Raw genomic sequence first — 20,977 nt, 5'->3', positions numbered from 1 at the left:
ACCCAATCTGTGATTTCATAGCAGGCTGCATGGTTCAAGTTTCTGTCCGAAATGACTGGGAACTGTCAGTCTAATACAAGCTCAGCCGGGATTCTTCTGATGCAGGTGGTTTCTCATCTATTGCTAACTGCACTGAGACTTACTTTGCGCTGGGCTGTGATTAACGTTAGGTATTAGCTCAAGAGTTTCATTTTTCATTTCCTTTTCTGTACTTACTGCAAAGAATGTGAAGTTTAGTCAGTGGGAAACTCAGGAGGCAGACAACTAGGTTACTAATTTTTCTTAGGAGACGCAACATTTGATACTTTACATAGATTTTTTGGTGTTTTTTAAGGCAGAAATACAGGCTAAATAGTCAAACCCATAGATTAGAAGCCTGACCATCTCTACTAAGAATAAGCTGTTTCTGTGTCCTGCTTTGGTGATAACTGATAATGCACATCCCCAGTTTTCAGAGATATTTTGGAATGTGAATAGAGACGGGTTATTTTTCATTGTGTAGACGAGGCCCTCAGTGACCTGGTTTAGTGGTGGACTTGGCAGTGCTGGGGGAATGGTTGGACTTGATGATCTTAAAGGTCTTTCCAACCTAGTTGATTCTATAATTTTATATACAATTTCTGCCCTTCCAGGTTCATTTCTTCTTTATGTATTTTTAGTAGGGTTTTACATTTTCAGGCTTATTCCTTGTTATCTTAGTGATAAAATAGCAAGATAACAAAAGCTGTGCATGAGAAGGGATGGAAAAGGCAGGTTAACCTCACCGCTGCAATCTTCTATAAAGGTATCTTAAGACACAAAACCTTATGCTGATAAATAAATACAAATAAGTATTCTGTATTATCCTACACCTACTCTATTTTACCTTTTAGTGACAAGAACCACGAAATGGTATTTTACTTTGTTTAAAATAAAGTCTTCAGCAAAAAACTACTTTGCTGCTTTAAAAACACACATCACTGTGACAAGTAGTCACCTACCCATTGCCAAAAACCCATGGTTTCCTAAAATAACAACAAAAGGTCTTCAGCATTGCAACTATTAAAGTATAGAGTCAAAACCAGAAAATGTCATGTGGCTTACTCACTGAATCAGGTGGCTACTGCCCTTCAGCATTCATGAAGGTAATGTAAAATAAAATAATAAAAATAAAAAAGACAGAAGCAGACATTGGGTTTTACCAATTTTATTTCTAGATTTAGTTTTTTTCGCTGGAAACTTGTCTGTTACAGGTCTGTTGGTGAAAATGTGCATTTCAGACCAATGATGCCAATAAGTACAATATAAAAATGTACAAATCTGAATTGCTTGCTTACTACAGATTGTTATAATAATGTGACAAATAAAGCATCTCTGTTGGCGCATGAACCCACTTAATCTGGATTTGGCCTTTTAGTACATACAGTATTTTATTACAGAAGTTTGCAGTACACACTGCCACTCAGTGTAACACATAATTATAACCAACAAGCACTAGCTCAATAATCATGTTTGGTTCAGAGACACAGAGATGCCACAAACAGAAGTGTTTCATGAGGTAAGCAGTTAGAAATGTTCCTGAAATTTGGACAGTATGTATCCAGTCCTCCTGGGTCCTGCGACTGCTAGTAGCATTGCAATGCTTTATTTATGCACTATGTAGGATCTTAACTGCATTTGCCTCAGAATGAGTTCTAATTCTGTTTTGGTTTAGCAGCATACAGGCAACAGCTAGATTATTCTTCAGCATACAACTCTGTTAGCTGGCTTATTTATGAGATTTACAGGCTTTTTAAATTAGCATTATGCTATAATTAAAAAAACAAAACAAACAAAACAAACAAAAAAAAAAAACAAAAAAAAAAAACCCTAGTATATCATAACAGATTAAACACACAATACTTAGAGTTCCAGAAGATAACCTATCATACCAAATGATGCGTTCCAGCTGCTGGGAAACCACATCAGGTGGCATACAAGAATTATATTATAATGCACCTTTCATATATCAGTGTGGCTAATAACACAGCTTCAAACTACTATAATAAACCCCAGATCAGACAAAAAGAATCCAGCTTTATAAAATGCATTACAACAACATGACATTACTTGATGTTCTGAAATGGCTGCTGGTTTTAAGTTAACACAACCTAGTTGCAAATCGCGAGACCCATTCGATGCATTTCCGTCTGCAGTAGAACTATGAGGCACTGTGTACAAACATTAAAACCTGGTCTAGACATGGTTAACTGAAGTATGAGGTATTGTGAAACAGGAACCTTTTTTGGAATAGAGCAGTAATCACATTAAGTAAAAATTGATCACATAAAAAAAGTCTACCAAAAAAAAGTGATGTCAATAATATAATTTTCTATGAGAAAATTAAAACCTATAACATGGCAGTATATGACATTGTATAACAAAAAAACAACAAACTGATCCACAAAATAGCAGCAAAACACAATGACAAAGATACAGAAAAGCAATGTTAATTTTTTTTTTTTTTCCAAACCATGCTGGGAATTTATCCATAGCAGCTCAATAAAAATGGAGCATCCACTCCTTTTTTCTTTTTGTTTCAATTTTTAAGTTTTTTTTCTTTTTTTTTTTTTTTTTGTCCTTTTTTTGTCATTTTATTGGGTTTTTGTTTTTTTTTACAATCAACACCTTAGCGGCAGTTTTCTCACACATTTCACCATCACATTCTCCTCGAGCATCAACTTCAACAGCTATGTCCACGTCCCTTCAGCTACTTTCTAAAATAATAATAAAATGATACATAGCCAAGATGTGCAAATTTTCTATTTGTAGCTAAATAAAAACAAAACAAAAGGGGCGCATATACTGGAATAAAAAGCTTCTTTCAAGTACTCCAATTCTCATATCTCTTGACTATGGCGTTTTGTTGCGTGGTTAGACTGCTTTTGAAAATGGATAGGAAGGGGCCGAGCAGACTGCTTTGTTTTGGGTTTGCCCTTTGAAGCATGTCCTTTCTTCTTTAATAAGCTCTGTTAAAACTGCAAGGTCAAGGGGAGAAAGATTCTTTCTTTCAAAAACAAAACGGGGCAATTGCATTAATTTACAAATCATACTGGCCTTAATGAACATCCTCTGCAATAAATATTCTTTTTTTTTAGCCTTAACTATAAATTATATATTTTAGTGTTTAAAAACCTTCAGTTGTAAAACATCTAGTGACAGTCCTTAAAACTATGTGTCCTATATGTGAACCTTTAAGGCCCCCTAATTTTATAAAGATGAGTTGGCACCAAAGGATTCTAAACTTCAACTTTTCTATAGAAAAGGATAGGAAGATATCTCCTGGCAATTTGTGAATGCAATTTCTCTTACTGGAACACAACCTTCGGAAAAAAAATATCACCTCTCCTCTAACACCATAGTTAAATGCACTTGCTTTGCAATTCCAAGTTTGCGAACAAGCACTTATATATTTCCAAACCATTCCATTAAAAAAGAAAAAAATATTTCCCAAAAAGAATTTCCTATATCTAATGGACTGAAAGTGCTTTGAATGGAATGGTTTTAGAATATTACAAACAAACAACAACAAAATAAAAGACTGAACTGTGGATTGAACCTGACCATCATTAGGCTGAATATCTATGGGGTCAGACCAGCATTTTTACACAGGTAACTACAAAAATAGGAAGATTACAAAAATAGAATATATTATGTCACTATTTCGGTTTCTCTTTATAATAGAGTACTGTATGAGTAGTACATCGGCCTTTTCCAACAATGCTAAGCTGGAACCCTACAAATGCCTTATGCACAGGCAATCCACAGGCACAAAAAAAAAAAAAAGATTAACATACAATAATGCTGCATACTAACATATACTAACTTATGGGTTATGTTAACCATTTATAAGGTGAAGAGGATGATAAAAAAAAACCAACCTAAGGAAATAAACATTTACAAATGAATTATAAAGTGACTAAATGCATAAGCAAGCAAGATACAGAAAAGCCTAGAACTGCGTTAAAGCTATGTTTTTTAAAAGGAAAAAAAAAGAGTATTTCATTTACTATCAGAGAAGAAAAAAAACAACCCTCTTCTACTTTAAAAATGGTTGGCTGGTTTGTTTTATATGTAAGAAATCAAATCTAATACCTCCCCTGGAGACATTTTGTGTGTTAATGCCTATTTTTACAACATACAGACAAGAACACTTTAATATAAAAACTAGTTGATTATTATTGTATAAAATCCTCTATTTTTGTAGCACAAACCCCTGTGGGTAATGCAAATACTATTTTTTTCTTTTTTTAAGACAGTTTTTGGGGTTATTTTTTGTTTATTTGTTTGTTTGAAGTCACAGATGGAAGGGAGACAGAGCAAGAAAAAATATAACAAGACTGGTTTTCCCTTCTGGTATAAAAATGTCCTGCAGAAAAGGGTTTTTGGGGGGTAGATCCTGATGCTGATTCCTTCTCAGATGCCCTTTCTTTGTCTGCTTTTTCTGGCCAAGCAAACCCTTTAGAAGTCCTCTTAAATGTTCACATCTCGCACATCAGTAGGTGTGCAGGAAAGGTCTGCTTCATCCTCTACAGTCTTTGTTTCTGAAGATACGTTGTGCTGTTGTGCCTGACGTAGACTGGATTCAAGGAGGGACTCAATCTGTTCTTGGCAGGCTCGTAAACAATCCTACAGAAGATTAAATGGAAGCAGAAAAAGATCCATAGTCCTTTAGAAAAACGGTAAGATCACAAAACAAATACCATTTCTTGAAAAAGCAAGAGAAATATAACCCAAGTTATCTGGGAGGGCAGCAGACTGAAAGGAGTCTGGGAAGAACAAGATTAGCAAAAGGACTGGACAAGCTACCCCATTTTCTACAGGATGCTAGCCTGGATCTTTACTTCATCAACTAACTCTTGCCCTCTTTTATTTAATGGCCTAGGAGAGTATCTCCATACATGGTCCTCTGCCCTTCTGTTGTTACTCTCAACTACTGGTCTACAGCTGAATGTTTTGCACGCTCCACTAGTGACACATGTAGTAACTAACCCAGGCAGGACTATGCCTGCGCTGCTAACACAGCAGTCCTGTAAAGGCCCATTCATAGTATCTTTTACCTCACTGGTTTTTATACCTTTTGAAAAAAGGGGAACAGTCTGACTGGACAGCAGTGTGAATCAATCAAAATTAAATGAGTAGCACTGTAAAGACATGAAACTGAGCTGGAACCAGAGCTGGGCCACAGAAGCATTTCTGCAGTACAGTCTACTGGAAGTGATGGTCATAAACAGTGAATTTTCCAGGCTGAGTTCTGATAATACAAAGTTCTTACCTAGAAGTGCTAAGATATACATGTATTTAGATATACATGCCCACCAAAGTTGCTGCCAACTGCTGCTGTGTCCAGCAGTGGGCAGCTCAAGTTAGCAACCTGATTCTAACTCAGGAAGCATCTGAACAGAAAAACATCCTGGACTGTTTGACCCCAAACTGGGGAGATTTATCAGAAGCATCACTAAACACACCTTCCTAACCATGCATTACAAAGTGCTGTCAAGCTTTCAGTTTGCTAGTGCATTCACCTTGAAATCTCAGCCAGGGTGAGATCTCATTCCCTTCCTTCACAAGCATTTTCTCTGAACAGAATGTACCCAGTCTTAGTGAGTTATCTGGAGGGTCCAAGGCCCTCTCCACTCACACAGGCATCAGTTGAATTAAAAGCATAAAGCACCAGGACAAGCACTAAGGTAGGAAAAAGGAACTTCCCCCAGGCATTAAATAATACCGTCAGTATTTATACCCAATTCTACTTATCAATCCACAGCAGTTACAATTGGAGAAGGCCTGTTAGCTCAACCTATCGCAACATTCTGCAAGTTCTGGTTGCATTCTTCAGAGCCATGTACGTCCATTGCAATGACATGGAAATGGTGCCTTAAATAGGCAAAACAATCACAGGACGTTTTGCCAGAATGCCTTCAGCGTGCTGTTTACTCCTATCTTTGTAACAAACATCCTAAGCTTTTTCCCAACAAATTTAGCTCTGTGTATTAAGGACTTTGAAGTTTCCTTTCAGGATTGCCTTTTCTGCTTTAACCTATGACTTGTGTTAGCCCTTGCAGTGAACCCAGTCTTCCATGATAAATTGCCGTCAAAAGTGTTAGGATGTGCATGACTGAGAATGAATGTTGTTTTCCTGAGAGGGTGACCTGCCTGCTGTTTTCTTTATTTCCCAGTTTCAATTCTGCCTTCATTCAGAGGCTTCTTGTGTGATCTGCCAGCTTTTCACTGATTCCACTACCACAAAAATCTCCCCTGCCACCAATAAGGGCACATGGCATTTGGGGTAAAATAAGATTAGAAACCCAAGCAAACAATTCTCTGCAAGTCCTTTCTGAGAGAGGGAGGTTAATCCTACCTCTAAGCAGATCAGACCATCAGTTACAGCTCACTGAAAACACATAACCTATGACCTTTTCTGGTTTAAACCCTAGTGTAATATTTCCTCTTGACAGAGATACACAGTGTTTTAAATGACAAAAAGAAACACCTCATATCCTAAAGTCATCATGCCTTTAGCTCGTACATACCTCTGGCCTTCACAGTAAGATCTCTGTGAAATCCTTTCACCCCTTCTCAAGGTATGACTGATCAATCCTGACTGTAAGGCTCCTCCTTGCATGTCCTGTACCACATACCTCAGTCACACTTGGAATTAGATGTATTAAATAGTACAGGAGTACAGGTTTAGGTATTCTGGGGCTTACAGATCGAGGCACTTCGGAGGGTAATTCTGTTTTAACAAGGTGGCATCTTCAGCATTCCAAATCAAAAGCCAATTTGTATTTTCAGAGCAACACATCTCCTTGTAGGCTTTTTTTTTTTTCTTAGGGGAAGGGGGCATGGATTGTTTGGTGGAGGTTTTGCATTTGGTTGGGTTTGTTTTTTTAATCTTAACCATTTGTATACAGCATGTTTGAGCTCTGAAAACTAAAACCATTGAAAAGCATTTCTAGAAATTACTCTCCCTCTGGATTCCAGTCGTGGACAATTACTCAAGACTGTGTAAATTAAAGGTATTTTTTTTACCAATTGTTTTTTTTTTTTCTGTGAGATTCTCAGAGTACAGCATGTTGGAATGTATTTTTTAAAAACATAATCTCTACAATTTATTATGAAGAGACTATGTTTTAAGCTACAATTGAACAAATAGTAATTATTTTATGTTTCAGGCATTTCTGTTCATTTTTTACTGAAATGACTCCATGATCTTACAGTCCTTTCCAACCTTAACCATTCTATGATTCTATGATGAAGAGTTTGACTACAGGAATGTATTAGAGCTAGCAAAAATAGTAGAAAAAAATAAAATTCCCTGTGAACAACCTCACCAAAGCTTTTTTGCATTCTCAGTACTTCTGAACACTGGAAAGCAAACGTTGTGCATTACTCTGATAACTTCTCCCAACAAGTTTTCTACTTCACTACCCAAATTCTCAGTGCCCACAGTTTGTTCAAGGTCATAAACCCTTCGTGGATTAATTAAGCTCCTCTGTGAAAAATAAGGAGACTTACTAGCTTAACTGATGTGGTCAAATACCTTTAACACACACAGAAGCCATGATCAGACTCCAGGGCCAGAGATAGTAAAGGAAGGAAACAACAACAAAAAAGGAACTGCTTGGGAATCCTTTGTTACTCCCTGACCCGCTCTGGAAACAAGCACATGGTTGAAGGTGCCTCTGAGTAGGGGCAGGCAGGAGAGGAATTCCAGTGTACTAACAGACAGCATGGAAACCCAATCTAATCTAGTTTAGCAAATTTCTGGCCTGGAAATGAATGTCAGGTAAAATTTAATCTCTTTGGATGATGGGGTCAAGAACAGAATGATGGAAGACAGCCCAAGACTTCTAATTGTGATTATCTGACTTCTAATTACCCCTGATCAAAGGCAAAATGGGAAACTGGACTTCTACCAACATAAACATGAACCATAAAGGAATTCCAATCAGGTGATATTCATTTTACTTTAGATTCTGCTGTCTTTGAAACCAAAGGTAAAAAAAGTGTAATTTCACAACCTGAAATCCAACAGACCAGCTGCTCTAGCTAACACATAATCCAAGAGAATGTTAGCCATCTTATAATGCATGTTGTTAATATTTCAAGACAATTCAATATAAAGCCTCTTTGTTTGCACAAGGAGAACCATCACAATGGAGTAACAAACTTCATCTACATGCTAGTGAAGTAAGATAATGGGAATAGCATTTGATACCATGGATTACACAGGCACATCTTACGGAAAATTCTCTCTTCACGCGACTCATGCTCTGTATGAAACCAAGCAGATTTCTCTGTTCAAAGCCATGGTAGTTAAAGTAGCTGCTCCCTTATTCAGTTACAAGCACAGTGATACATACATATATTTTAATGATGCTTATTTTCTGTAGCAATCTGTAAAAACACTTCTAACTCCAGCTGCTGTAACACATTTAGCAATGAAAGATGGAGGGGAGTTACTTCCTTTTCATGCTGCTAAGTTCAGGTTATACAGATTGTGGCCTTGCAATGAGTAGACAGTGAAAAAAAATTAATTCTCCTTTCTTGATAAAAATACTTTGTTTTCTTTTAGAAGAGCTGTCATCAACTAAGTCAAGTCACGTAAGGACATGCTGTTTTTCTCCAAGATGTGAGAGAATCTACCTCAATGCTCTGTATCAGGAATGACTAAATAAAGTTATTTGAATTGATACTGTCAGGACAGATAGTTAGCCTAGCATTTTTCCTCAGTACCTGCTTCAGATATCTGCTGCTGGATAGTAGCCAACCATACACTGAAATATCTACAGACTGACTAGAAGCATTATGCATTACACATATAATACCGAACAGAGCAGCATTTTATTGCAGCATTTGCAGTTCTTGTAGTATTTAACATTTGAGCACTGCATCTGTATTACTTTAGCTGCAGTAAGATAAATGGCAAAAATAACACCCTCAATACTGAGGCACTATTAAGGTGATCAAAATAATATGCTGAGAAATAATGTTTGTCAGCAACTGTTTGACACTTTCTATCGAAAGTTAAATATTCTTTTGTGAGTCATTAATTATTACTCATCTTTCCAGAAATCACTCAATCCTGTCAACAGAGTCCAGTTATACAAACCTAATTTTGCAGTGTCTGGACTAGTACAGTTCTCTATGCATTTAGATTATTAACTTGTAAAATAATTGAAGAGCATCTCAAAGATTCTGCTGCTAACCACAGACTTGTCTTTATTTTGACTCATTGTCCAGTGCTTGGGAGACCTCACAAGAACCTTTTTAAAGCATCTATTTATTGGTCTTCCGCATTGTTACAAAACAAAGCTCAACTCTGCCCCAACTTCACACACCATTATGACATGGATCATTGACTTTAGGTCTTCCTTGTAGGCTCCCTTCCTGGCCCATTCACTCATGAAAGGTTTATTGCTCACTAGTTACTGATGTGCATCTCCTGGAAGCTGCAGGGCAAAATGAGAGTCCTGTGAGGACCATCTACCTTGTCAGAAAGTCGTGGGACAAGCATTTGTTTCGAAAAAGGAACTGAATGCCAGCTACTGTGCAGGTCTAGCACGTAATAAACCAAATTAGATCATTAGAACTCTTTCAAGAAGGGCTTTTTCACACCACTTGGCACAATAAAAGGCCTCAAGAATTGTCAAAGATAAGGTCAGAGATACCTCGAGGTCTCACTATTTCTCGTGGTCTTGCTTTCAGTTTTTACACAGACTCCTGGTTTAATTACCTGCAACCAAACCCAGCCTCTGCAATGTCCTAAATCCATACAGTTTTTCCTTTGCTTACTCCTTTACACCTCTCTTACAAACATCTGAACTGGATGTGGCATTCCTATCAGTGAACCGCAGCAGCATAATCACAGATTATTAATGGCTATAAATGACAGCTAAATAACTAGGATGGACACGAAAGAACACGTTCAACAATCTTGACTTTGATCAAGATTTATGTCAGACCAGCTACATATTCATTCTTAAACTCTAAGGCAGGAGATCAACCGAGAGGAAGAATTACTTACCGGATCACATTTGATAACTTGTGATAGGAAGTGTGTGAGGCATTGATAGGACAGGAAAGTGTTAGTGTTCCCCAGATGCAGGCCTTGCACAGCTGCTACCACACTGCCAGCTGCAATCATGGAAGGTGGGTTTGAAATAAATTTAATATCTGTATGAAGAAAGAAAAAAAAAAAAAAAAGACTGAAATGATTACTTTAGAAGCCTGCCCATACACATGCACCCTGCTGCCAGCAGGCCTTCAGCTGCCAAGTATTGCATCCAAGAAGGTAAGGAAAACTGGGAGCAGAAAGGTGCCTCCCACTCTAAACTGTTACAGGTCCAAACCTGTAAACACTTATCCACAGGAGCAACTGTGCTTCAGCGAATACCCCTTCCTAGCACTGAGTCTGGGAGGCCATTCATCACTCCGAGGGACTTTTATCATAAGCAGGGCCCCTGTTCTTCAAATGTTAAAATACTTTGCTCATGTGAATAATGCCACTATGGTCAGTGGCACTAGACATCCAAGAAAACCTGTTTGCACTTGTGCGTGATGGGATCCTAGGTGAACTCTAATAAATGCTCAGGCCTTTTAAAGTGGAAACCTTTGCACTGACAGTCAAAGGAATATAGCGTTAATGAACAACATCCACAAAAAAGGAAGAGAAAGGCCGCTTAACCCTGTCAGGAGGCAGATAATCCATATTTAAATTAAGGTTTCATTTTCAAAATGCTTTGTCTCAAGCTAGTCTCTTGTCAGTGGCTGCCATCCACCCTGGCAACAGGGATTTAATGTAAATGTGGCATAACTAAGTGATGGGGGTCCCAAGAATTGGCGGACAATCAGTTACATTCTGATGTGACACCATGCTGACAAGAGCCTGGGCCCCCTTCCAGACTGCATTGCTGTAGGTCTCTCCACAAAGCCACTCCCATGATTCCTTAAGGGGCTATCTCTGCCATTTAACATGTTTTTCATTTGGGTTTTTGTTTTGCTTTGTTACTTTGGTGTTGGTTGGTTGTTTTTTTTTAGTAAGAATAATTCACATTTCAATGCCAAGACTCTTTCTGAGGAACATGAGTGCATTTGATCCGGGGCAGTGTACACCTTGGAGGAGAATCAGAAACAACGGAAGCAAGTGGCACAAGTAAACGTCTAATTTTGAGGAAGAAAAGGAAATGCCACATTGTACACCAGAACCTGAGACACATTCCTTCAGCTTTTATCAGGATACAGCTTCCTCTGGGCTAAAAAAATATAAACTGTCAAACCCCTGAATGAAATCAAAGGAATAGACAGCTTAGAGGGCTCAGTGGAACAGTTTAAGTATTAAATCATGCATCTCCTTTATTATGATAAAGTAACTTCTGTGTACATGTTTTACCAGTGAAACTACAGACTTTGGGACTCTGTGAAAGTCCCCTTTCTGAAACTATTCACATACCTCTGACATTCCATTGTAGCCCTGACCAATATCTACCTTCAAAGGGGCATTCTGCCCCGCATGCTGCAAACCTTCAAAATTAAACCGGTATGAACAACTGTCACCAAACTTACGAGATGCCCTGCCAGCAGAAGGGGAAACTTGATCTGAAATAGCCTCATTTATGCTTGAAATGATTTTAATTTATCCCCTTTTCCTAATCTGTCCATTGCCGGGCAGATATTAAATAGACCCATCTTCTAGCAACTTTCCGTCACTCCCAAAAATCTAAGTAGTCCAGACTACTTACTGACACTACACACATTGCAAAGCCAGTCCTCTCCCTGAAATACAATACATAGTTGCAGGTAGGCCTCAGACGTAAGGGATTTCAGTAGGCGAGCACTAATTCTGCTAAGCTTGGGCTGCTAGTAGTATGGGTAGTAGTGTGGCAGCATGTTCGCAACACTTACTTAGTGAGCTCCACAAACAGAACATGACCAAAATGTGTCAGTTTAATAAGTCTGTCTTGACAGGATCCTGTTTGGGATTAATATTTGCATCCTTCTTTTAAATGGAGCAGTAAACAAGAACATGAATTCATAGTCACACCCTCATCCTTTCCAAGGTGGAAAAGTGATAATGAAGTTTAAATGACCAGTTTGTGTCTGTCCCTATAACCACTCCAGACAAGCAGCATGGACTGCCTTTTTGTTGCAACTCAACAAGGAATTATTTGTGGCAGAGGCCACTAATTTCAGCATATTAATCAGGGGGCCCCTCTCGCCTGTAATTGGATGCCCCCAAGTGAAGAGTGTGGCATCATTGTCAGCCTTCATCGCCTCATCTTGCGCTATTGAGCGCTCAGGAACAAGGGGGCTTCGGTGAGATGAATTAGACCTGACACAGCCACAATGGGGTAGGGGGCCCCATCAATTGAAGCACACATCCCCAGTAGCCTATCTGAGACTTCATCCAAAAAGAATAAACAACTTCAGCGTTGTTAAAAAGAGAGAGAGTGAGAGAGAGAGGAGGGGGAGGAGAGAGAAGAATGCCAGCCACCCTGAAGGGAGGACAAAGCAGGCATATAGGCGCTGCAGCGCTTTAAAAAAATTCCTAACAAGACGAGTCACCCCTTTTCCTTTTTAAATGGAGCAGCAATTCCATCCGTCTGGAGAGCTGGGGGCTATGAATGAAAATCTTTTCATTGAGGCAAATCAAAACTGCGAACATAAATCACTTGCTGCAAGATGCAACAGGTTCCAACTGGTCACATACCTTGAGACTTCCAATTTTATTAAGGCCGGAGAATAGGGGAATTGTAACACATTCATTTCAAAGGGGGGATCTTTCTTTCTCCATCCCAGAGGAGGAAAGCAACAACAGTAATAATAGCAATAATAGTAGTATAAAAGGAACCTAGTATGTTTTGATAACCAGAGGAACATAATGAAATGCTGAAGCTCCAATATTTGTTGCTATTCATTGTTATGCTTGTATAGAGCTGCAGTTCTCCCTCAACACTGGTCTTAACTTGGGCCAAAAGAGGCCTGCTTCCTTTTGAGCTCTCCCTGCCTTGCTCGGCCATGCCAAAGCCCCATTCATTAAGCTCAATTATGTGTTAACTTCAAACAACCCCTGGTAATTTTTTTTCTTCTTCTTCCCTTTGCTTTTTCGCCCGAACCTACCACAGCACAAAGACATCCTTTGGTGAAAATGGTTTTCTTTTTTTTTTTTTTTCACAACTAAACCAAATCAAACAAATCCACTTCTACCAGCCAGACAACTGAACAGGGAGCTTAGAAGGAATTCCCCTTTAACTTCACCTTGCAGCATAACCTTCTCTTTCTGGAGCAACCACATATACGCACATCTAGCAACACTTCCATAGCTTTCACCTTGTGAAGCCAACTTTCATTTTCTAAGCAAGCATTATTTTGCCAGCTCTTCTTAGGAGACCCTCTCATTTACAGCACAGGACACAGGCTGAACTTCATGCAAAGTATATACTGTACTTGCCCCTGAGGCCACTTAAGTGAGTGTCTGTGTTTCTAGTGGACTTTGGATCGGGCCCCACAGCATCCAGGCAGTTTGCAGTCCATCTAGGTTCATTTTGGCAAGGGGAAATACAACACAACCCAGTAACAGGCAAAGCAAAGTCCAGGTGCTACTTAAGCCACATGTGATCTTCACTAGCCAACAAAGAAGCCACGAGGAAAGCAAAAGGCACAAGAAAATCCCGACATCCAGAAAGGACAATAAAAACACAGAGCCCAGTGGCAGCCTTCCTGAATGCTTTTTCCCCAGGCAATATCCCATCTTCCATACGGAACTGAAGAGGGCCCCAGTTCTGGTGAGCTCAGCACTGTGGGGTTGTTTAAGAAGCTAAGTAAAACTCCCAGAACATGGTTCTCATTTACTGATCCATTCTCCAGCTGTGGTGTGTAGCAGTGTAAAATAAAGGCTCTGGATGTGCTTCCTAAAAGAAACGTTAACAACACCGACAGTAGATCAAAGTACTGGACTCTTAGCAAGTCTCCAACCTTTGAACTACTCTTGTTTTCATCCCTGTCATTGCCAGCAGAACAACCTAGGTTAAACATCCCCACAGCCAAAAGGGAGTCCGGGTAGCTGCTCTTTTTAGCTAACAGCAAAGGAAGCTCTGGGTGGGATCTGGCACAGACAGTTAGGTCTGATATTCCCAAAATGCCGTTGCTGTTAAGTGTGAAGCTCTCTGAAGGTTGTGGTGCTCCCAACACCAAGTATTATTCCAAGCAATCTTAACTTACAGACTGCCCTCTGGGTTGGTGTTAGGCCCAAGATGAAGAGCAATGCCAGTGTTTATGTATTTCTTTTTTATAACTCGATTGTTCTATCTTTGGGCGTTGCAGCAGAGCCAATTCCGTGCAATAAAGACTTTTCTTCTGAGTGCCTGCAATCTTTCTTCCATCTTTTTATGTACCAAATCCACCTCTGGAAAAGAAAACTACGCGACACTAAGCCATGCCATCGCACAGGTCCCACCGAGGTTTTCAAGTGTGGATACTTCCCTACTCAGCATCTCTGGAGGCCTGCACATGGCTTCAGTGCAGCACGTGGTCAGCAGGGTGCAGATGGCAGTGGCTCAGTGCTGTGCCAGCAAAGCCTTAGTGCTGCATGGCCTTCCTCCAACCCACCAGCCACCAAGGAGGAGGACGGGAGGGCCAAGAGGCAGCTTGAAGAGAGAAGTTTTAACCCCCCACCCCCCCCCATGTAGAGCTATTCACAAGCATAAAATCTCTCTCTGCTTTTAAAACTTCATCTTAAGAATCAACCTACATGGGGAGGGATTCCCCATGCAGCTCCCACATACAGAGGTGAAGGAATCCTGCCACAACTCCACAGCTAAGCCACAAAGGGGGGAGGCACTCCTCCTGCCTCAACAGCAACATGCACTGTGCTCAGAAGCAAAGCGTCTTCTCCAAAGCAAACTTACCTCTGCAAAGTAATCCACATTCTACAAGCAAAGGGCAATAACCAGGCTTAAACTACCTCCCCACAGCTCACTTTAGGTCACAGCTACAGGAAGCTGTACAAACCGGGGGTAGTGTGCAAGTTGGGGAAAGCAGCATGGTTTTCTTAACTTGCAGGGCTCATACCTGTAGCGCACAGAGCCACAAAAGTCTGAGCATGTTTACGGATGATCTGCTTGGTGTCCTCTGCGAGAGGCATTTTAGTAAGGAAATGTTCAATGAAATCGTGGGGGGTCATTGCAGCCAGATTCCATTTCAGCTTATTCACCAGAAGCAGCTCCATTTGCTGCAAAGAAAAGAAGGAGGGATGGGGGGGGGGAGAAGAGGAAGGAGAAGAGGGGAAAACGTGGTTAGCTCTGCTCACATGCACCCGGCCGAGCACTCCTCGCGGCTGGGCCCCTCTCTCGGCCGAGCTCGCTTCCCCGGCGGCTGGGAGACAGCGGAAAGGTTGGGGGAACGCCGGAACTACGGCGGGACTGAGGGGAACCCACTGTGCGGAGCCCCTGCCCGCGCAGGGGGCGCGGGCGCTGGGCGGACGGCGCCCGTACGCTCCTGCCGCTGCGCCACCGCGGGGCCGCCAGGGGGCGCCCGCGCTCCTCCCAGCCGCTGCCGTCCGGGGGCCGCAGCGGGGGAGCGCCGGGTCCGTCCCGATCCTCGTTCCGATCCCCATCCCGATACCGGGCCTCATCCACATCCACAGCCCGGGCCTGGCCCCGCTCCCCTTATGGGCTACAGCTTCCAAGGGCACGGGGAGCGGCTCCCGCCCGCCGGCGGCAGCCCCGTTGCAGGGAGACCACCCTCTCCGGGGGCAGGGGGGTCCCAATCGGCGAGTTCGATTTGGGGTTTTTTTTCACGTATTTTTGTTTATTATTTCCCCTTTTTTTTTTTCTTTCCTGAGATGATTAAACGTGAAATTACCAGTAATTCTTCCGGCCTGATGGAGTTATCTGTATAAATGCACAGTTTTTCCGCGGTCAGAGGAATAGTTTCCTTCATTTTTGAAGCCACAAACATGCAGGTAGCTCCGAGCAATTGCAACCGACTTTTCTTGAGGGGCTCAAACGACAAAAATCTGTCCAAATAATTCATAGCCAAGGGGAAAACTTCCTCTTCGCACTTCTGCTCCTCACAAACCTGGAAGGAGAGAGAGAAATCGTTCAGGAATAATTTAATAGAGGCGAAGCAGGCTTCCCCTCCCCTCACCCCCCAGGCTTTGCAGGGCAAGGTTGAAGGAGACTAGGGGGGAAATGCAGCTGGGGGGAAACGGGTAAAGAAGAGGGAAACAGAGGCACCAAAGAAAATGAAAGTCACGAGTGACAAACTGGGGAGAAATGCGGCGTTCGAAATCCGCAGGCGATTCGTGGTATTAAAAAAGGGAGGGGGGTGTCTAAGCGGGGAAGGTCTGTCCCCATCTTTCCAGCCCCTAGAACCCAGTTTGAAAAAGGGAAGAAAAAGGGAAGAAAAAGCGGAGGAAAACGCGACCCTCCGCTCCTGGGAATGGGGTGCAGAGCCGGGCCTTGCTCCCCAGGATTGACTTATTTCGCTTTTATTTTTGTCATCTGCTTTGTCGTTGTGCTGCCGATTTCCCCCCTCTCCGGTCGAGACACAAAGGTGGCGTCCAGCCTCATTTCCCCAGACGTCATCTTTTCAAAAAATATTTAAAAATATTTAAAAAATAATTCGAGCTCTCGAAAAAAGATGAAAATGAAGCGGCGGGGGTCCTTTACCGAGCCCCGGGGACGGGGTGCTGCTGGGGGGCTCCACGAAGCCCCCCCGAAGTGAAACCCACCGCCTCCCACCCTCGCCCTGCAGCACAGCCGGGCGCGACATTTCCCAGCTCAAAGGCGGGGTGCTGCGCTTTCAAAAATTAATTAAAAATAGATCCCGGGCTCGCAGAGCCTCCGAAAAGGCACGAAAATGTAGCCCAGCTCCTAGGGCTTCCGAAGGGACACCCCCCGGGAGCCTCGCACCATAGGACGGCGTCCTTTCCAACTCTCTTTTCCCCGGCGACCCTGCAGCCCGGACGCCGCGGCACAAGCGTGTCTTTGAGGGGTGACTGCAGCTTCACAGCCGCTCTTCGTGCTGAACAAAGAAACTTTCACCCTGCAGCTCCCCCCAAAACACCGCCGGAGCCCCTCCGGGCGGTCCCGGTGCCCGCAGCCCCAGCGGGGTCCCCTGTCCTCGCTGTCCCCCGCAGCTCCCACCCTCGGCTCGGTCTCCCCCGGGACTTTCTTCGGGGTGAGTGTTGGGGTTTGGGTTTTTTTCGATTAATAAACACTTTTGCTTTGCAAATAAAAGAACAAAGATGGCGCATAATACTGGCACAGGCAGCCGCTTGCATACGTGTACAAGGATATTAATTTAAAATAAAATATATTCCACCCCCCCAAATAAGAGGAGCTGGCAGAAGTTCCTCCGGGGGGCACCAGGGCCGGGGGTGCCGCCGGCCCGGCCGCTCCCGGCGATCCCCCACGCCGGGACTGCCTTTCCCCGACGGCTGGAAAAGGTCCCGGGGCACCCCCGAGTCCCGGCCTGGTGTAGCGTGGAGTTGGGGGGGACGTCCGCCGCCCCTCCGCGGCAGGGATAAAGAACCGGCAATAGCGGCGGCTCCGAAGCCGGGGAACTAATCTGGGGGGGAGGGGGGGGGGGAATTAATGGTTATGGGGGTGAAGGCAAGGAGATGGGGGAGCAGCTCTCCGGTTTAATTCATCTGGGTGCCGAAGCTTGCAAAGGGAAATCCCCGCAAGATACAAACCTCCAACATCCAAGTGGCAACTATTTTCCTCATATATGGCAAGATTTCTTTCTGCACGCACTTGAAGTAGGAGACGGAGGGCGAGCAGGTCTCCTCCGCCTTCAGCATCGTCTGCAGCACTCTGTCATTGAGGAGGTTGGCATCGTGGTAGGCTCGTCGGACGGTCTCCACCTCGCAGCACAGCAGCTGATGTTCCATGGCCGCCTCCGTCGTTCCGAGTCAGCTCTCTGTAGCAGGGCTGAGGCAGGCGCTCCTCGCTCGCTCTTCTCTTCCCCTTCCAGGAGTTCCCTTGGATGCTGCTTCTGCTACTGCCGCTACAGCCCTCTGGAGGCTGCAAAACTTTCTAACTTCCAACAAAACTCTCCAGTATGGTCCCCGTGACGTTACTGTTGTTAAGCAGAGATCAAAGCACGGGAGAGAATGAGAAAGAGAGCGAGCCAAAAGCAAGGGGCAGAGCCCTAAAGCCATCCCATGGGCTTCAAGTCCTCCCCCTTTGCTTCGCTTATAGCGAGCAGGGTTCGATGCAAATGAGGCGAGGGCTTGCTCGCTTCAAGGGCGAGGGAGAGGTGGGGGAAACCCAAATTGTCTCTTCAGTTTATCATGCATAACTTTAAAAATGGAGCGGGTTCTGCAGCGGGAGCCAGATGATGAATAGGGCCAGGCCACACACAGGCACGCAAGGATGTGGATACAAGGAGACCTGGTTAGGATATTACTGGGGGCACCAGGCAGGGGGAGCCGGGCAGCACCCTGTCCCTTATAGCCTATTATTATTTATTATTGTCACTGACACGTACCTGCACGCTCCTAACCTTAACTCCCAGCCTTAGCAGTTGATCTCAAGGGAAAAAGCTTGCTCCTGTTTCCTCAGCCCCTGTTTTTTCCCAGCCCGGATGTTTTTGCTGCATGCTAGAATTGTGAAGGAATTATTGGGGTCTCCCCCTCCCCATCAAAATTGTGCTTTTTCTTATCTTCCTTATTTTTTTAAAGTCTTTTCTGTCACTTTAAAGGTTTTATCCTGCAGAAGGGGTACACACAGAGGTGGCAAGGGATGGGGCACCAGCTGATCCTAGCAGGCCACACACAGCACCCAGCCCCTACCACTGCTCAAAGATCCCAGCAGAGCAGCAAAATGGTGGCCAGAGCTTCCTCCGGCCCCTGTAGGGAGATGAACCAGGGAGGGAAGAAGGGAGGGAGGTGCTGGCAGCCACCGGAGCCTGCTGGGGCCTCATCCAACAGCGTGTCCACGCGTGACATGCAGCAGCAGGAGCCCACCTTAAATAACTCCTGTTCCTCACCGGAGCTGCCCATACCTGGAAATGCTTTGCTTTGCCTTGTTTCCAGTGAAACAATGAGTCTCTTCTGAGCTCGTCACTTTCCAAGGGTCTGACAGGGGCCTGCGAGGGGATACTGGAACTGAAGTTAATGCACCAAGGCATGGGAGAAACAATTTGTCCTACACTGAGGTGGAAGGCCACAGACTGGGGTATGTGCTACCAGCCTGACCCTCCAGACCCAAGCACTTGGCTTCACCTTGGCCTCTGTGCTTCAGCATCATGTGGGCACTCAAAGCAGTATCGGAAGTGTCTCCTGGACAGGGAGGCCATGACATGCCATAGTGGACATGCCATGGAGTCATCATAGAGTCACAGAATGGTTTGGGTTGGAAGGGACCTTAAGACTCACCTGGTTCCAACCCCCTGCCATGGACAGCAACACCTTCCACTAGACCGGGTTGCTCCAAGCCCCATCCAACCTAGCCTTGAACACTTCCAGCATCTCTCCTGCGTGACCTGTGGTGAAAGCAATGCCAAAGAGATCACAGTTGTGTGTCTCCGTAATTTCTTTGTGTGAGATACGTGCTCATTTCTCCTAGTTTACCCGCTCGCTTGATCATTTGTCTCCATTTTGTCTTCCTCTGTCAGGAGGACATCACAGGCTGGAGGATCTCGATTGCCCTCATGCAGATCTGGACGGTTTCTCCATCCCCTGGCTGTGTCCTTCTGCTTGACACACAAGGACACACACTGCTGTCCTCACAACTGCAGTTGGCCAGGGAGGTTTTAATTTTTAATGAAGAAACACGCCACAACCCTGCAGTCCTGGCATTTGGCCAGACCAGGGATCTTGTTTAATGAACTTCCCCAATTTGACCCCCAGCACCTCTCTGGGGAGCAGCTGGTTCGGGGGTGCCAGTCCCACTCCACTGCATGACGACAGCGTTTTGTCTCCCAGCGTGTGCTCCCGGCCACGTTGCCGAGCTGCCCGGGCAGACCAGGAGCTCGGAATCCCCTCTCCCAGCCCCCACGAGTATCCTCGCCCTCCCGGTTGGGGTGGGCTCGGCCGCGGGTGCCCTCCAGCAGGAGGCCGGCGTTTCATTCATAAAGACCCCCGGCGTCACGCTGGGCCGCCGGCGGCGGGGAGCCGCGCTGGCCCGGGGAGCCCCCGGCGGACGGCAGGGGCGGCGCGGCCGCAGGAAGCGGCCTTTCGCAGGAGCCAATGGCGGCGCCGGGCTGTTACCAGGCGGACCGGGCAGATCTGGGCGCGGGGCTCGCCCGGTTCCACTGACACACAAGGGGTCTGGCCACAGCCGCCGCAGCCCTTGGGCCGGCCACGAGCTTGCCGCGATGGCGGCCCCGCACCTGCCCGGCCCGCTGGGTCCCCTGCCTGAGCCGCCCGTTACGGGCTCAGCACTCGGGGGTGCGTGCCCCGCTCCCCGCCCGCCCCACGGGTGAGTGCTGAACGGGCATGCCGCCGCCTCCCCTGCTGCCGGCCGCGCTCCCGGGGCCGAGCTGCAGCCGCCGCCGCCGCTCTGGCCCCGGAGGCTTCCGACAGCGCTTCCTTCCTGCTCGCTCCCCGCGGCGCCCGCGACCGGCTGCTTCTCATGACGTCATCCCGCACCACCGGGCGCGCGCGGCAGCCGCCGCGGGCGCGCGCATTCCTCGCGTGCCGCCTCAGCCCGGCAGCCGTAATGTTACGAAGAGCGGCGCAACGAGGAAGGAACAGGAGCCTCCGTGTGCGCAGGCAGCCGGGAAAGCCAGCGGCATCCTGGCCTCTGTCAGCACCAGTGTGGCCAGCAGGAGCAGGGCAGTGATTGTTCCCCTGTACAGGGCACTGGTGAGGCTGCATCTCGAATCCTGTGTTCAGTTCTGGGCATCTCACTGCAAGAGAGACATTGAGGTGCTGGAGCTGCACCAGAGGAGAGCAATGGAGCTGGTGAAGGGCCTGGGGCACAAGTGTGATGAGGAACGGCTGAGG

General features: G+C 44.9%; 1 protein-coding gene across 3 annotated transcripts; it reads right to left on the bottom strand.

The window, feature by feature from the left end:
- Positions 1–1,170: 1,170 nt before the first annotated feature.
- On the bottom strand, positions 1,171–20,597 carry CCND1 (cyclin D1). 3 transcript variants are annotated; one of them, XM_065683448.1, is made up of 8 exons: positions 19,601–20,597; positions 19,406–19,512; positions 19,033–19,116; positions 17,720–18,105; positions 15,883–16,098; positions 15,091–15,250; positions 10,049–10,197; positions 1,171–4,647 (listed from the first exon to the last, which is right to left on the bottom strand). In XM_065683448.1, exons 4-8 carry the CDS (start codon positions 17,915–17,917, stop codon positions 4,492–4,494), a joined length of 879 nt encoding a protein of 292 aa, XP_065539520.1. In that variant the 5' UTR covers positions 17,918–18,105; positions 19,033–19,116; positions 19,406–19,512; positions 19,601–20,597; the 3' UTR covers positions 1,171–4,491. The 3 variants fall into 3 exon arrangements, with proteins under 3 accessions (XP_065539520.1, XP_065539519.1, XP_065539521.1); XM_065683447.1 differs by having other exon boundaries at positions 19,406–20,597; XM_065683449.1 differs by lacking the exon at positions 19,033–19,116 and having other exon boundaries at positions 19,406–20,597.
- Positions 20,598–20,977: the final 380 nt, after the last annotated feature.

This window comes from Lathamus discolor, chromosome 6, assembly GCF_037157495.1.
Source record: "Lathamus discolor isolate bLatDis1 chromosome 6, bLatDis1.hap1, whole genome shotgun sequence".
Lineage (NCBI taxonomy): Eukaryota > Metazoa > Chordata > Aves > Psittaciformes > Psittacidae > Lathamus > Lathamus discolor.
Note: the sequence above shows the minus strand (reverse complement) of the source record. Positions and strands in the feature narration are given on the sequence as shown.

Bases quoted from the DNA above. Each gene is read 5' to 3' on its own strand.
- CCND1 (XM_065683447.1), bottom strand. From the start codon at position 17,917: ATGGAACATCAGCTGCTGTGCTGCGAGGTGGAGACCGTCCGACGAGCC. The intron at 15,251-15,882 runs GTAATTTCACGT...TTTTCTTTGCAG, and splicing joins TCAGGCCGGAAGAATTACTG to CAAATGGAGCTGCTTCTGGT. The intron at 4,648-10,048 runs GTAAGTAATTCT...AATCTTCTGTAG, and splicing joins AAGTTATCAAATGTGATCCG to GATTGTTTACGAGCCTGCCA.